General features: G+C 38.8%; 1 protein-coding gene across 2 annotated transcripts in view; it reads left to right on the forward strand.

Annotated features, from left to right (window-relative positions):
- LOC144060645 (E3 ubiquitin-protein ligase SH3RF3-like) overlaps window positions 1-17467 on the forward strand; it is a 92841-nt gene that overhangs the window by 60730 nt on the left and 14644 nt on the right. For both annotated transcript variants that reach the window (XM_077580372.1, XM_077580371.1), the window contains 4 exons: window positions 1922-2017; window positions 10281-10595; window positions 12014-12129; window positions 14053-14223. In XM_077580372.1, the coding sequence (XP_077436498.1) occupies window positions 1922-2017; window positions 10281-10595; window positions 12014-12129; window positions 14053-14223 (698 nt within the window). The remainder of the gene's footprint in view (window positions 1-1921; window positions 2018-10280; window positions 10596-12013; window positions 12130-14052; window positions 14224-17467) is intronic.

Below are 17467 nucleotides of genomic sequence, written 5' to 3' on the forward strand. Positions count from 1 at the left end.
GGGCCAAGACCCTCATATTCGCCATGAGAGAAAAACGCACGTCCTTTTTGTGTTTAGTGGGATATTACGAAGAACGGTTTATCAGTTGTGCAATACACAGTAGACGGATAAGCGGGAATAAATACAAGGATGTTTTTGTTTTTTTTAAATACAAGGACTGTTGATAAAGTGAATGCCGACCTCCCTGGCTTGACAGTTATTTTTTTGTCATATGCATTAAAGCGCCGAGTGGACTCTGCTATGGTCATAGTAGAGTAAGAACATTCTTTCGTACGCAGCCCAAAATACAGCTTTTTTTTTTTTCCAGAATTTTTTTTTTTTTTTTAAGAGCCAAAATACAGCTTTGTCTTGGGGTGGTTAGCCTCACGTTTCCAAAAATATCATCTCGAACCAAACTCCCGAGCGTAACCGTGAACTATACGACGCTGCAGTCTATAGCGTGTGCTCCAAAAAAAGAACAGCCATGTAAAACAAGCGTGTACTTATTCTAGGTCGAAAAGTATGAGGTGGTTTTCGCTGCTCTTTTGTCAGATGATGTAAACTACACGGTTGTAGACCGGATCATTGTTGGTTTTACTATAAATGTGACTTCATCGGGGCTATTTCTATAGGATTGCATATCATTTCTCAAGAAATGATATCCCTGCTTTGGTGTAAAAAATGTCTCAGCGGTGCCTTGAGTTTAGGGCTCGACAGATATGGATATTTTAGGCTGATACCGATTTTTAGCAGGAAAGGAATACAGATTACCGATTAATCGGGCAATTAATTTAACCCTGGAGACCCCAAGAACCCTTTTCTTCTTTGGAAAATTATGAATTATACATTAAATGACTGCTATAAATTCACTGAACACCAAAATATATGTTTTTTTCACAAAAAAAAAATTTCAATTTATTCCCAAATTTAGGATTAGGGCGAAATTTGACCCTTTGGGATTTAAGGGTATCATTTCGAAAAATCAGAATAACAAAAACTGTCAGTAAACTAATTAGAATTTAAGAAAATAATCAATCAAATACACAGCTACATTGAACAATATCATTTTTTGGTTTTATTTGTTGCATTTTAGCCATCTTGTCACCACCACTCTGGCTCATGTAAGTGCAATATTCATCCACTAGATGGCCCCATGCAGGGGTCAGAAGTGGCACTCTGGACTTTTGAAGTTAAATTTGTAAAAAAAAAAAAAAAAAAAAAGGTCTTTGTTATTTGAGTAGCAGAATTTATAGGAGCCAACCGTGGGTTCTCCAGGGTTAAAAAATATAAAATGCATAAAATATCTCAAGTTTTTGACCTGTCTCTTGACAATATGATGCTCATGATGCGATAATTATCACAATTTTATGTGGTTGTTCGTGATATTAAAAAAAAAACTCACGTAAAAACTCACGATTATAAATTATTAAATCAAAAAAAAGCTCATATTAGGTCAATAAAGCACAATATTTTGTTTTTGTACGTAATAACAGCAGCGACGTAGAAATTGGATTGGCCATGTCAATGTCATGTGCTCCTATTGCCTTAGCGATGCAAAGCATCATGGTCTATGTAGTTCACAATATTGTGTTTGGCTAGAAGTAATGTTTTTTTTTTGGTTTGTTTTTACTCAGTTGTTGAAAAATATTTGCTGGCATGACTGATTCATAGGAGTGATAACCGCCGCAGAGGCCAAAAAATTCCTAATTCAAATTCAACTAATAAACTAACCACCAGGGGGTGCCAGAACTGCACAAATAGAATACAACCTCACCTTTTTAACAGATGTGCTGCTTTTAATATCGCGATATCACGATATCGCCATTATCGTCACATTTTCCACATATTTCAGTGTGATTTGTATTGACATGTCATTTGTTTGCGCACTAATGTGAAATGATTGAACTGTTGCGCGTTTGTGTTTTTGTGTCTTTCTTTTCAGGATGAAGTCCTGACGGTAATCAGGAGGGTGGATGAAAACTGGGCAGAAGGCATGCTGGGAGACAAGATTGGCATCTTCCCCATCCTCTATGTGGAGGTAAAGCTAGACACATCCAACACACACACACACACTTACACACACTAGCATCAAAGGAATGTAAAGTACACAAATTACGACAAGCATCAAGGAAGTAAAACAAGCTGTCGTCCGTGTTTGTCCATCTTCGTGTAAATTTGGCTGCAGGTTATAGGAAGTAAATAAAACGGAGTTGTTGTTTTTTTTTAACGCTTGAAATTAATCTCCAGAGTTAATTATTTAATTTTGACAGCCCCTAAATTAGTTATAACTTGAGGCTCTTGTTAATCTTATAAACACACGGCCACGGTGTAAATATTTATTAAGCGTCAGATATCCATCAATCCAAAGGGCTTCCTTTTAAATCGAGACGCATCAATAATTTAGGCCTCTCCATCATTTTGAAACAGCAGGGGCACGAAGACACGTCAAGGGTGTGTGCGTGCGCGCGCGCGTGTGTGTGTGCGCGCGTATGTCTGCAGCTCGCGGTAAGCGCCGAGCCTAATGAATGCGACGCAGCTGGACTTCAGCTGCTGTTTGTGTGCACGAAATAGAATAATCGGATGCATTTACAAATCGTTTGACAGGACGGTCACTATCGCGCAGATGTAAAGATGATTACATTTTAGAAGCATTATCTCCAAAAGGGGTGATTATTATGGAATATGGAGTCTTCCTAAATAGTTGAACCTATTAGAGAATTTTAAGTCATGTACATGTTTCTGCCATTTTGTATTCCTACAGTATATTGATTTTACATTTTTCACATTTTACATACAGTATATGCAGGGTTTTGGTTGCGCCAGCTCGAGAGGAGGAGATGTAAAAGGTTGCTTCGGGGTGTGAGGGCTTTCAAACGATTTAGCCGTCCCATTTTCTGGCTGTGTAAAGAGTACAAAGCTGTGGGTGGTGGTACGAGGGCAGCAATGGTTCATTTTGCTGTTCTTCATGCTTGCTGCGCTGTTTTGAAACCTGCTCATAATCCGTGATGGGATGGGAACAGGACGGATTCAGTCACTGTGGATCATTAAAGAACGTCATAGAATACAACTGGCTGCCAATCATTAGAGCAGAAGTTATGTGCAGTGTATGCGAGAGGAGAGGAGAGAAGTTAACACCCCCCCCCCCCCCCCATGTACCCTAGGCACAGATTTTGGACCCCCCGTGTGTCCGCTTCGGCAATTTCAAAACTACAGATAGACCAATATTTTTCTTTTTTTCCAGAGCCATTACCAATTATTAGTTGTCAAGGAGGCAGATAGCCGATACTTGGAGCCGATATTCATTTTCAGTAAAAATAAATAAATAAGTAAATAATAATAAAATACCAAATCTAACTCTTAACTTTGTTGATAGATCTATAAGCATATTTTAATTAATCAACTTTTGCTGGATTTCACTTTCCTTTCCTTTCTTTGGTCCTTCCTCGGGTCTCCTGACGGCCTCACGGCTCTGTCTGGGTTCTGAAGTGTTCGGTTTAGGCGAACGGTATGGGATTTTTTAATAGGTTTTAGGTGAACTAATGAATACACACACACATACAAAATAAAAATTAATTAAAAATATATATATTAAAAAAAAAAGAGAGAGAGAGAGCAATGACGATGACATGTCAAATCGGTAAAATTACCGAATGAACAATAACTGAGCTCTCCAGAAAAAAAAGAAAGAAAAAAAAAATAATCAACTTTTCATATTTGCGAAGGTTGTTGTTTTGTTTTTTTATCTTAGACATTTTTCTTTAAAAATTAGAACAAAGGTCTCAAGGTCATCAGCATGTCAAAATAAGCTAAATGAAAAATTTAAGAAATAGCTCCCCATGGCTTTCCAAAATTTCAAAGTAACTTGGAATATTCAACTTTCAATTTTTGTTTTAATTTCAAATAAAAAGTTCCCTGAAATGTATCTATCTTAACCCCTGGGCATTATTTTATTTTTGAAATGTCTTGGTCAGAACCAACAAAAAGCCCAAAAAATGGTCAAATAACGCCCAGGGGTTTAAGATTTAAAAAAATATATTTGCCAAAATGCTGATAATCGGCACCGATAATCGGTCTAACCCTATTCAGAACCGCCAGACTGTCACTACTAGTCTGCCTCATTTAACCCATTAAACCCGGGAGAGCGGATATGTCATTTTGTTGTGTTTTGACCAATTCTTGGTTTGTTAGCCGATGAAACACATCAGAATATGCACGATAGGGTGACGTGGGCCTCATAGCATGTCCTGGAATTGAATTCAAGCGTTTGTGGTTGACGCAGATTCGTGGGAGTTATTAAATAAATGGCGCGATTGACGACGGCGCGGGAGTTGTTTGTAGATTTTATAATAATAAACTTAGGTTTGTGTGAACCCCACAGGTGTAAACCCTCAAATGTTTGCTCCAGAAGCTGAGATATCAATTATTTTTCAATATTGTTGAATTTGCAGGAAAACTTCAGGTTTTCGGGGGTGACTCAAAAGTCACCCATAGGTTTTCAGAGGCATGTTTTGGCAGGCGCTTTAGGCCTTAATGGGTTCAAAGGAAATAAGAAGAGCCACTTTGATTAGCCATGATTTATGCAAACAATGAACAAAGACTGCCAGAAAACCGGGAACTAGACATCAGACCAGACGAGGGACACCTGGACGAGACACAAGTGGCTGAAGGGAGCTGATTGGTCGACACAAAGAGCCGGTCTGATGAGACAACAAGGTTTGACTCCTGGTATGATTCACCTTCGGAGTCAAATTGAAAAAGAGACTTATCTCAAAGCATGGAAGCTAACCTTGGATTATTTTTGTATTTTTTTTATTCAGCCAAGTAAAGAATTGTTTCTATCAGGCCTATCTTTCTCTCGCTCTCTCTCCACCACACGACGCTCCTTTATCGCCTTTACTGCAGCGATGACCCGGCACTGCCGCGGTGCCGGCCGAGTGTGTGTCTGCATATAGTCGGTAAAAATGACTTGACGAGTTTTGATAAGTTCTGAGAGCGCCGGTGCGCCGTTGTGTCACTGACCTTCGGTGTCTGGGGAATATGCGTACGTGTCCTCTAGTCTGTCCCGGGAGAATCGCAGCTTCAATCCATCATGCTCATTAGCATACGATTTGGCTTGATTAGCATATTTATTAATATGGAAATGAAGCCCATAGAGGTTGATCTTGTACACAATATTTTCTTTTTCTTTCTTGGAATAACTGCACTTTTTCCCTCCAGGGATTGTTTGTAGAGTCTGAGGTGAGATAAGTGGAGTTTGTCAGAGGACAAAAGCTGATGTTGTCTCTTACTGTTTTAGTATACAACCCCTCAGTGTGTGCTTTAGTCTCCTGGAAATGAATGCAAGTCAATTTGGATGTCCTCTAAAGCCATGCAGGTGCTTAACAAGAACCTATTTTACTTGTGAAGTCTTCATTAATTAAATGGGGACTTTTCCATGCGCTTTGCACCTGCTTGTAATTTGATTGTGTACTTGAACAGCTTCCAGTGCTTCACCCCTCGGGGGGGAAAAAAAAAAAAAAGTATGTTTATACTCCAGCACCTCTGCGCACCCTGTTTTTAAACCTCCTCTTCATCGCCATCCCCCAATAAGCCCAGCCTTCTCCAATTGCTGAGTGCAAGCAAGCGATTCATCCTTGAGGATGATAACGCAGGCCGCAGTGTACATGAAAGAAGAAGAAGAAGAAAAAAAAAAGGTTTTATTGTAAAGGCTGAGTTCAGCAATATCAGTATGTTCTCTACTTTTGCAGTTTGTTACTGAATCTGAAACTGAAGAGTTGCGCTAACTGCATTTTTTTAAACTGTCGTCACATGTAGTAAGTAGGCCATGACGACGTCAGTTGCCTTGATATTAACCCTCGTGTTATGTTGTGGGTCAAAATGACCCACCTACAAGTTGAAGAAAAAAATGTTAGCTTTTCGTTATCAAACTTGGCACAAACAGACGATAAAAAAAAAAAAGCTCATTTCAACATATTTGACAACATATATTTGAAAAGCTATAAAAGAAGAGCTATAAAAACGTTTCTCTGAATGCTTTTGAAACATTGAGCATATTCTGGGTCAAACTGACCCGTTATACACATCAGAAGACTATAAGAAATGGTTCATTTTGACATACGTGAAATGAAACTGTTAATAATAAGCTTTTACAATGTTTTTAGTGTTGCTGTTGGAATGATAAACATTACGGGTCAAATTGACCCATTTCAAGAGTGAGAAAATTATTATTGTTTGCTATGAAATGTCTCATCGACAGACAATTAAAATTGTTCATTTTGAATAAAAATGTTAAGTATTTATCGGAATACTTTTGGAACATTAAACAATTGACACATTTTAAAGATGACAAATAATTGGGGGGGGGGTTGCGATGGAATTTCTCTCTCAATTGTTCAATTGGTTCACTTTGACATACTGTATGTTCAATTAAAATGTTTACTAATGTTTATGGTTTTGAAACTTTGAGCATAGCCTGTGTCAAACTGACCCATAATATTAATAAAACTTGTTAAAAAATGTGAATTATTTGCGACGAAAGCCATTAATAACATTTTTTGGGATGCGTTTGTACCCTCAAATATAGCCTGGGTCAAATTGACCCGGCAACATTTTACTGTTCCTGAGAAACCAACTTAACAGAAAAGTCCCCAAAAAAACTTGTTAAAAATTGGAATTATTTGCGACGAAAGCCATAACATTTATTGGGATGCCTTTGTAGCCTCAAATATAGCATGGGTCAAATTGACCCGGCAACATTTTACTCTTCCTGAGAAACCAACTTAACAGAATAGCCCCCAAAAAAATTGTTAAAAATTGGAATTATTTGCGACGAAAGCCATAACATTTATTGGGATGCCTTTGTAGCCTCAAATATAGCATGGGTCAAATTGACCCGGCAACATTTTACTCTTCCTGAGAAACCAACTTAACAGAATAGCCCCCAAAAAAATTGTTAAAAATTGGAATTATTTGCGACGAAAGCCATAACATTTATTGGGATGCGTTTGTAGCCTCAAATATAGCCTGGGTCAAATTGACCCGGCAACATTTTACTGTTCCTGAGAAACCAACTTAACAGAAAAGCCCCAAAAAATTTGTTAAAAATTGGAATTATTTGCGACGAAAGCCATAACATTTATTGGGATGCCTTTGTAGCCTCAAATATAGCCTGGGTCAAATTGACCCGGCAACATTTTACTCTTCCTGAGAAACTAACTTAACAGAAAAGCCAGACTAGGCAACTCCATGCTTGAGTGTGGCGCTAACAAGCTAATTGATATCAATAATCTACAGTAGAGCAGGATCCCCCGCCGCCGTTCACACAGGGACCGAACAAAGAAATATTTGTATTGAGTTGATCAAAGACGCATTTTGAATCTGCATTTCAGCTGTGATATTATATTGGCACGAGCAGCCTCTTTCACAACTGCAATATGACTGAATGCATACGATGAATGGTCACATCAGACAAAACGTCACGGATTGACAAGTCACGGCCAAATTCAAACGAGCCACTGTGAGCCTTGGAAGAACAAAGACTACATTTAAGCAAATCGAGCTGGTTTTTCGTTTGTTCCCGCAGCCAGCATTCACGTCCCCGTCGATCAACAACTGCCCGACGCGGCAGCCAGTCGCAGCCACGGAGCAAACTTGTACAGATTTGCCTCTCGCGCTGCTGAGAATGAGCTGATTGTGTACCACAGCTCAAATGACACAACACAGATTAAGAAGTGAGAGACACCCTCGTTCCCAGTGCTGGCAGACCGTCTGATATCTCTGCCCAGGGCCATATGCCTGCTATTATCACTCAACTAGAAATATGCTGCATGGATAGTGCATTAAGAGTTCATGTTAGTACATTACTTGCCCCCCACTTAGGGACACAAACAGTTTGAATACGCGTGGAACTGACTGAGTCATGGTTTTGAACCCGCCAAGCATTTTTTGACCTCTTAAAGCTTGTAGAAAGTATTGGCAGGAGAGTGAAGGACAGCTGCAAAGGGGTGTAATGGCCAGATGTTTCATACTGCCGATGTCATAACGTAATGCTGTAACATTTTGAAAATTGCACCATTCTAAAGGATCCTGGTCATTTCTAACTTGAGAAAATGGAACTTTTCTCAGAACATGGCCAGGGTTTGATTTATGTGGAGCTAGGCGACAAATTTAAAAAAAAAAATGCTGCCCTTTTTGGCTACTGATTAATACTGAGGAATCAGGATGCACAAACTGTTTCATTCTTAACCCTAGCGCCCCCTACAATTGGGGGCCTCTCGCACTTTGAAGAAGAAATTGTGAGGAAAAATGCTCTAATCGTGAAAGAACCAACGGATTTATTTATCAAATATAGAAATCGGTATTGCGCCACAAAGTGAAATAACTCGTGCTCGCCATACTTCATGCAAAACACACGTGTTTTTGTGTTGTTTTGTTTTCACATTTGTGTTGTGGGCCATCTTCATTTACTTTTACCAGTAACATATATTACACAGGGCAGCACGGTGGATGACTGGTTAGCACGTCCGCCTCCCAGTGCAGAGGACGTGAGATCGAGTCCGGGCTTCGGCCTTCCTGGGTGGAGTTTGCATGTTCTCCCCGTGCTTGCGTGGGTTTTCACCGGGTACTCCGGTTTCCTCCCACATTCCAAAGACATGCATGGCAGGTTAATTGAACACTACAAATTGTCCATAAGTGTGATTGTGATTATGGTTGTCCGTCTCTGTGTGCCCTGTGATTGGCTGGCAACCAGTTCAGGGTGTACCCCGCCTACTGCCTGAAGCCAGCTGGGATAGGCTCCAGCACCCCCGCGACCCTTTTGAGGAAAAGCGGTCAAGAAAATGGATGGATGGATGGATGGATATATTACACATATAAATTTACACCCCGCGACCCTTGTGAGGACAAGTGGTTAAGAAGATGGATGGATTGATATATTACTATATTTACATATCTGAACAAATCTCACTGGTGTTCCCTTTATTATGACACTTCATTTTGGGTAATTTTCAAGCAAAAGCCTGAAAAATAGCTTAGGGCAGGGGTGGCCAAGTTCGGTCCTCGAGAGCCACTATCCAGCCTGTTTTCCATGTTTCTCCCCACTAACACACCTGATTCATGATCAGGATCGTTATCAGGCTTCTGTAAAGCTTGCTGATGAGCTGATCATTAGATTCAGCTGCGCTGAAGGAGGGAGACATGGAAAACAGGCTGGATAGTGGCTCTCGAGGACCGAACTTGGCCACCCCTGGCTTAGGGCCTAAAGGGCTACCATTCCGTTTAATTATATTATTACTCTACACCCTTAAAACTCAAATATAACCCAATTTTGGTTAAAAAAAATAAATATAAAAAAATTGACCCAAGTAGCAGGTCAGTCCATTAAAAAAAAAAAAAAAAAAAGGAAAAATTGGGTTGTTTTTTTGTACAAAAAAAGAAAATCGGAACATTGGGTCAAATTGACCCAAGTAGCAAATCGGTCCAGTTTGTGACCAATATTGGGTTATTTTTGACCCAGCAATTTTACAAGTGTATGTTTTTATTTACTCATTTGTTTTGATGCACACTTCTAAAATAACAAATTTTGCTCAAACTATTTGGGGGTGAATCATCTCCTCATCATCAGCAAATTAACACCATCAAAAAATGGAGGAAAACTGAGTTGGAAATAATCAATACAACATAATGTAATCACTTATCTGCTTACAAATGCTCAGAAAGGAGTTAAAAGGAAGTATAAACGTATCTATTCCTACTCCGTATATTTGTTTCATTATTAGTATGTCGTCTTATTTAGGACTATTCATATCTATCTATACATAAAATAAAATAAAATACTACACTCAATTAACCATTTTTACAGTATACAATACAATATTTAACTAATATGTAAATATTTTACAAATTTTCAAATTACACTCAATTAACCATTTTTACAGTATACAATACAATATTTAACTAATATGTAAATATTTTACAAATTTTCAAATTATCACTAACCCATCAATAGAATTGTTCCCAGATTCCTTTGACTAAATAATACACCTTAAACTTTTAACATAACAGTAAACTGACTATTCATCTTCATATGGTATTTATACATAGCAATATTATAACTTATGTTTGCCCTTTGAACTAGTTTTCATTCAATACTACCATTTCTAAACTACACCAATTGAAGTGTGATTTTATAAATGATAGCAACAACCCAAAAAAGTTTGACGCAGTTTACCCTGTTTTTTTTCTTTTCTTTTTTAACGGCTCCTTTCCAATTCTGCCATTCTCTCCTTCTCTTTTCCACGCAGTTAAACGAAACGGCAAAGCAACTGATGGAAATCGACAAGCCGACGACAATCACCACCAGCGTGCCGGGCCCGAGCTCGGAGCCGTCCCCGTTGGGTCCCTGCTCTCTCGGCCCCTCCCCCAGCACCTCGCCATCCAACGGAAATGGCTCGGGACATCGGAGGGGCGAAGGGAAGAAAAACGCCAAGAAGAGGCATTCGTTCTCAGCGCTGTCCGTCACCCAGCGAGCGGCGCAGCTCAACAACAGACACAGCATGGAGATCTCCCACCCGGTCCTCATCAGCTCCTCCGACCCCAGGGCCGCCGCACGCATCCAGGTTTGCACAATCACGCAGACATACACTCAACTGTAATGTGACGGCTTTGATCAACCTTTTGATGGAATCATTCCAAAGGGTTCACTTTTCTTGCAACTTGGTGGGCCGTGAGTTGACATACAATCTTTGAATAGCTTGTTTGTTTTTAATCATTATTGTATAAGAACAAGATTTTTGAAAATATAATTTTAAAAAATATTTTTGAAAGATTGATATGGGATAAGAGCAGTTTTTAACCTGGATTTAAAAGTATTTTATATTTTTTCATTAATATTATTCTCTCTGATAATAAACGATACAAAGCAAAAAAAGCAAATTATACGCAAGAGGAAAAAAAATGCTTTTTACGGATGATTTTGATTTTGATTTTGACTTACAGCAATTATTAACAGCACTTAAAAAACACAATTTGTCTATTTTTTTTGTGCTGAAACAGTCTAATTTAAATTGGAGCAACTTCAAAATATAAATGATTGACATTTATATGCACAAGTACAGAGAAAAAACATATTTTTTTAAGGGTGATTTTGGGTGGTTGTGTTATATAAACATGGGTGCGTTTTTTTGTAAAGTGGATTTTATGATACCGGTAATTTGATTTACAGCAATGATTAACTACACTGTAATTTTTATATTTTTTTTTTTACGCAACTTGTATTTTTTTTTCCCTGCTTTGCTCAAAAAGAAAAAAAAAACGTGTATTTTTGGAGCTTAAGTCATTTAATTTGGAACAACTTTAAAATATACATTATTGAAATTTATATACACAATGACAGAGAAATAAATCCTTTGTAAGGGTGATTTGGGGCGGGCGTATTATACATGGGTGCGTGTTATACACGGGATTTTACGGTATATAAACTGAAAAACATAACTCACAGTGGACAAAATATAAGTGTTAATATCGAAAGCTTTTACTGGAATTGATGCAGAATGTTGCCATGTTTACGGAGGATATTTTCATTTTCATTTGTCTTAACTGCCTTTTTGCCTAAAATAAAACATGGCGACTATTCTCAATGTTATGCCCATTCTATTTACTGTATATGAGTAATGCTGTGTTATCATCGTGTTTTATGTGGCCATAACTTGTAAGTGACACGCGGACTGCTACAGTATAATGCATATGACACAGATGCAATTTCCATATTCACCAGCATGTGAAGAGATATACTGCCTGAAAAATAATACAGCGTTTTAACCTCACTGATATATTTCCCAATTACTACCTCTGACAGTTCCATTTAAATAAAATATTTGCCACTTTTTTCTTTTTTTTTTATATTGCCATAGCCTACCTAGAGTTACTTACAGATTGCCTCCGGTTGCTTCTGTACTTGTACTCAATCTGTCGAGGGCGGAACGACACATACAAACAGCTATCTTTTTTTTTTTTTCTACTTACCGCATATCTGTAGGACGCATCGTCCCCGGGTCCCTCCCCCTCCTCGGCAGGGGTACTGGTGCCCCCAAAAGTGGCATATATAACCTCTGAGCTGCTGGCCCATGCGAAGGTGCAGCTGCCTCTCAACATGTGAGTAAACAATCGCTCCCTCCTCCATCTTTCAACCTGGATTGCACCTTGCGTCTTTTTTATTTTTCCAAACACTGAAGGTTCACTTTAGATGCCATTTTCATGCAAACATTAGGAAGCTTTTCCTCCATTGTGCCCATCGATATTGGCCACGTTCCACCATTTCTACTACTAACAACTACTCCTCCACAATGACACTGAGAAAGCCCTTGAAAAACAACTTTAAAAGACACAAAAATACAATAACGCTCTACTGTATGACCTTGGCTTGTATAAAGCACCGTTTCAAATTAAGGCTTACAGCTAAAGAATCCGCGGCATACCGGTACATTTTCTTTTTTCCTTGGAGTAGCTAAATATCAAGAAAATCGCCAGTCAAGAGGAAGTGTGACTGTTCATGTTGGATATCAAACGCTAACTGCTAACTGAGGAGGCAAAAGGCTTTCAGTGACCTATGACCTATAAATCCCCAATTTGGACAACATTTAAAGCATATTTTACCTGCTAAATTTGCTTGAACTTCTCATTTAATCAGTCCTGCCCTTTTCTTAGCTCACGTGTCTACTGTGTGAGAAATAAATGTGCTAACAAGGGTTGTTCACAAGTGTTGAATTTACTACATTTGAAGTGATTCAAGTGATTTGTCAAGAATCCCCTTAAACATTTCTTGACAATAATATGTTATATGTGACCTCACTAGTCTAAACATGACATTCGGATTCATATTACATTTGTGGAATATGAGGTTTGAAGCAAAATCCAGCCATTTTTATCCATCTCAGAGGGCGGCCATTTTGCCACTTGCTGAAGATGACATCACCGTCTCTCAGGGCTCAGGCAACGACCAATCACAGCTCGCCTGTTTTTTGAAGCTGCACTGTGATTGGTAGTTACCTGAGAAAAAAAAAAAAAAACATTTATTAAATTTTTTTAATTTATTTGTTTTTTAAGAAAAAGGAGAGCAATGATGATGTCAAATCGAATGAACAACACTGAGCTCTCCTGAAAGGGAAAAAAAAAAAAAAAAAAAAGTAGTTACCTGAGACCTCTTCAATCGACAGCAAGTAGCAAAATGTCCGCCCCCAGAAATGGACGGAAACGGCTGGATTTTGCTGCTTAACTCATATTCCACTAACACAATCTTAACCAGAATACCATATTTAGCCTAGTGGGGCTGCATAGAACATATTATTGTAAAAAAAAAAAAAAAAAAAACTTTTTGGGGTTGACTTCCCCTTTAATCGTAAACTGAACTTTCCCCACACGAAACAAGACGTCACCCTGCGTTTCCAGGCCATGCGAGTCTGACGCCCATCTGGAGTGTCTTGGTACAGCTGATGAGGGGGGGGACGTTTCAATCTTGACCTGGCAACTATTCCTGTTGCCATGGGAAGACAGAATATGCTCCCCACACCTGTTACCATGGCAACCTAGAGGCCGCATAGAGAGCCGGTTTACTCTGGTCTCATCGTTTGCCGTCACCATCAATAACGTCAACAAAAACAACAGCAGAAGCTCGTTTGTGTGTTAAGTAGATGTGGGTCAAAATATTCCATACATGAGCCAACTTATAAATAAAGTAAAAGAAAGGTGCTACGCTAAATACTACTGGTAGTAAGAGTTTGCCACCATTCACAACATTCCGTATTATTTTGTTAATTGATTCACATGAATACTTTACTGTTGTTTTGAATCATGGTTATATTTTGTGCCTGTTGGATTGCAAAAATCCAAATTCATTGGAATTTATTATTCATATAATGTTTTGGCTTTGTGTCACGTCTTAATGAGAGGTGTAAGAATATTATTATTATTTTTTTTATTATTATTATTAAAAAAAAAAATTTTTTTTTGAGGGGTGTAAGATTGAGCTGCCAGTTAATCAGCGCTAATCTAATATTTTCTGATACCTTTATTTCTCAGCTACCTTGCGCTTTACGCCTACAAGCCCCAGAAAGCTGACGAGCTTGAGCTTCGAAAGGGGGAGATGTACCGGGTGACGGAGAAGTGTCAAGACGGATGGTTCAAAGGCACCTCACTAAGGACGGCTGCGTCTGGCGTCTTCCCGGGAAACTACGTCACCCCCGTGTCCAGGTCGGTCAGAGCTTTCCTCACATTTAACTGTTTTCTTGTATTCCGTTGGTCACAGTTGAAACATCTTCATTCATTTTTAATAAGCCCTGGGCGCATTGCTACATTTCATTTGCCATCCTTCTGATATTGTATGAGAACCTTATTCTTGTCGAATCCGTTTTTAGTATTCAGGGTAAAACGCTGCTCTCAAGTAAATTTTTCTTAAAACAATCGGTAGTATACCCGTTGAAAAGGAAACAGACAAGACCCAATGTTACCATCTTCTGGCTATTTTTATTTTTTACTTCCCAGATTAACAATGATTGCACACACTGCTAATGAAAGAAATGTAATTGACGACAATAGTCGTCGTTGGCACTCCACGTCAAGATTTCAGTTGAACTTTTTGTACACATCCATAAGAATATTAGAATGTTACTTTAAAATAGCCTGTTATTAAATGTTTATAATGGAAACGCATTATTTCTATTATCCATTAAAATCGTTTCTAAATTGTTTTCGTCGTCTCTTGTCTTTCCGGTGCTACCACATACTGAGAGTAGATCATTACCATCGGCATCATCATCATCATCATCATCATTATCATAAAATTCTTATTACCGATGCTGTTAGCATTCAAACCCAACTACCCGGCGCTGTTAAAACCGCATGAGATTAAAAGGTAAGTGTGCTGAGGTCATAGTTGTATATTTGTTGGTTTTTATAGCCGTCGTCATTCCTTTGAGGAGGTCCATATTTCAAACGGCTGCTCGGCTAATCTGCATTCTGCCCCACGATGCAGTGAAAAGACTATGAACGAGGGAGAAACAAAAGCCGCGCGGCGTCGGAATAATGGAAACACAAACAAGCGGGAGGAAGATAATGAAGACTCGGGGAACGGCGGAAAGAGAATGAGGCATGAAAGGAGCGAGGAAGATGATGAAACCGTACGGGGGTGGGTTGGGGTGGACGGACAAAAAAGGTGAAAAGAGAAAAAGAAATGAGAGTGATGAGACTAGAATGAAAAGGAGAAAGAACACTAAACACTCTCCATTGTATGCAGTGACTATGTAGCAATAATCAGGAGGGCGAAAGGTTCGATCAAAGGAGACCATTTGTTATGTTTGCGTAAGAACCCTCGCTCTTCCTTGAGCTTCTCTCCTCCATACTTACCGAGCTGCAAGGATGCTCATGAGGAGGACAGGCTCACACACACCCACACACGCACACACCTGAGGACATTTAATTGACTGGCAGCATTTTCTGACAGATTATCTGCAAGTAATCTGAACTATAGAGAGAGTCATGTCCGTTTTAAGCATTTGTCACAATTTTGTTTCGACTATTGATTTTATGTTGGACTCTGTTAGTTTGGATTCATTGTTTTGTTTCTTCAAAGCTTCCCTGTTCCTGTTCTGTCTCATCTCAATCATTTAATCAATCGAAAGTTTATTTATAAAGCACGTTTCATACAAAGTTTGTAACTCAAAAGTGCTTGACTGATTATTTTTAATGATGTTCTTAATGAGTGAAAAAAGTGCTTTTGTGTCACTCAGGAGACACGGAAATGTACGACTGCGTATCATCAGCGCAGCTGTTAAACCGACTCCATGTCATCACCAAAAGGGAGCATGTACAGTTTAAAAAGCACTGGGCCTAAAATTGAACCCTGGGGAACACCACATGTGAGTTTAATGACCTTGGAGCAGCTGGTATCCAAACTTACCGTAAAAGTTCTGTCTGTGAGGTCAACCATTTGTGGACAGCACCCGAGAAACGATTGTGTTTTGTAGTTATTTCTTTGAATTTAGTGTTGTGCTTATTTGGAAGAGTATTGGGAAGTTTGCCTTAAAAAAAAAAAAAAAAAGCTATTTCCTCTGGGATCAGGCATGCACAATCATGTTTATGAAGCAATCTTAAGTGAGCTTATTAGTACCACACTGTAAAAAAAAAAAAAAAAAAAAAGAGTAATATTTACTTGAAAAACATATTTTCACTCGAAAAAAGTAGATTTTACAAGGAGAGTTTTGAGTATATTTTACTAGTTTATTTAAAAAAAAAATTACTTAACCATTGAGGAACAAACTCATGACCTTCAGCTTGGGAGACAGTAACTCTACCACCTGAACCATGCCACATTTGCTGTTTGCCACTATACTGCATTATTGGTGTGTCCAAAATTAGATCCAAAACTGGTTTTGTGTTTGTGTATTTTTTTTTTTAAATAAACTGGTAAAATGTATCAAAACTCTCCTTGTAAAATTTACTTCGAATTTCTGAGTTAAAAACTTTACTGTGTTTTTTCAAGTATATATATTACTCTTTTTTTTCTTCTTTTTTTTTCTTTTTTTTTTTACCAAAGGTTGCTATAAGCAATCCAATACCTAACCACAACAATCACAACAAATACAGTATGTTCACCATAAACCTAAAACCATTCCTCAAGTTACCATTCAAAGTGTCCGTAAAGCCTGTTTCGCTCCAAGATTGTGTAACAGCACACGTTTAAAAACCATCCACCTTGCGGGTTGATACATAACTTTACAATATCATCTTAATGTCACCCGAGTGTGAGATATTTTTGAGGGAGCTCTTCCAGCTGTCCTTTACACAAGCATCAACGCAACGACGCTTGCTGGCGCTCCTGCCGGCGTATTGATATCACATTCTGTTCTGCCGCTCCATCTCTGTACTCAAAAGGGCAATATCCCTGATGGGAAAACGGATGTGTACACGGGGCTTAAGCGAGGTCCGGTCAAAATATCCTTTCTGCAAGTGTCCCCTCTACAGAAGCTTTAAAACTCAACTCGTTTCGCTCACAAGCTCAAGAGCGCATGAGCTCGTAACTCTTGTATATGACTGGAAGTCAATGGGCGGCAATAAGAGAGTGGATGGCGCAGTCAGTGCAGTTCAGCTCACAAGGCTGCCATTCATTATTTTGCAGACAGAATCACGGGCCGCTTGCTATGCCGAAGTGTTTTCAGCAGGAAGACGCAATGCTGTTTTGAGATGAAAATAGTGTGGTTTTGACACAACAATAGGAATTTTGAGATGGGAAAACAACGAAAGATTTTTGAAAGCGTTTCCATTGTTGTGAAAATAGTTTTCTAGAAAAGGAATTGAAGGCATCACAACCAAAACAACAATGTTAGCAACAGCGCTAGCTAGCTGGCTAGCTAGCTGAACATCCGGGCATTTCTGACTTTAACCCTTCCCCAATGCAATGCAATGTAAATACTTCCTTTATACGGTGGAAACAAACGGC

The sequence above is a fragment of the Vanacampus margaritifer genome, chromosome 11 (assembly GCF_051991255.1).
Source record: "Vanacampus margaritifer isolate UIUO_Vmar chromosome 11, RoL_Vmar_1.0, whole genome shotgun sequence".
In the NCBI taxonomy this organism is placed as follows: Eukaryota; Metazoa; Chordata; class Actinopteri; order Syngnathiformes; family Syngnathidae; genus Vanacampus; species Vanacampus margaritifer.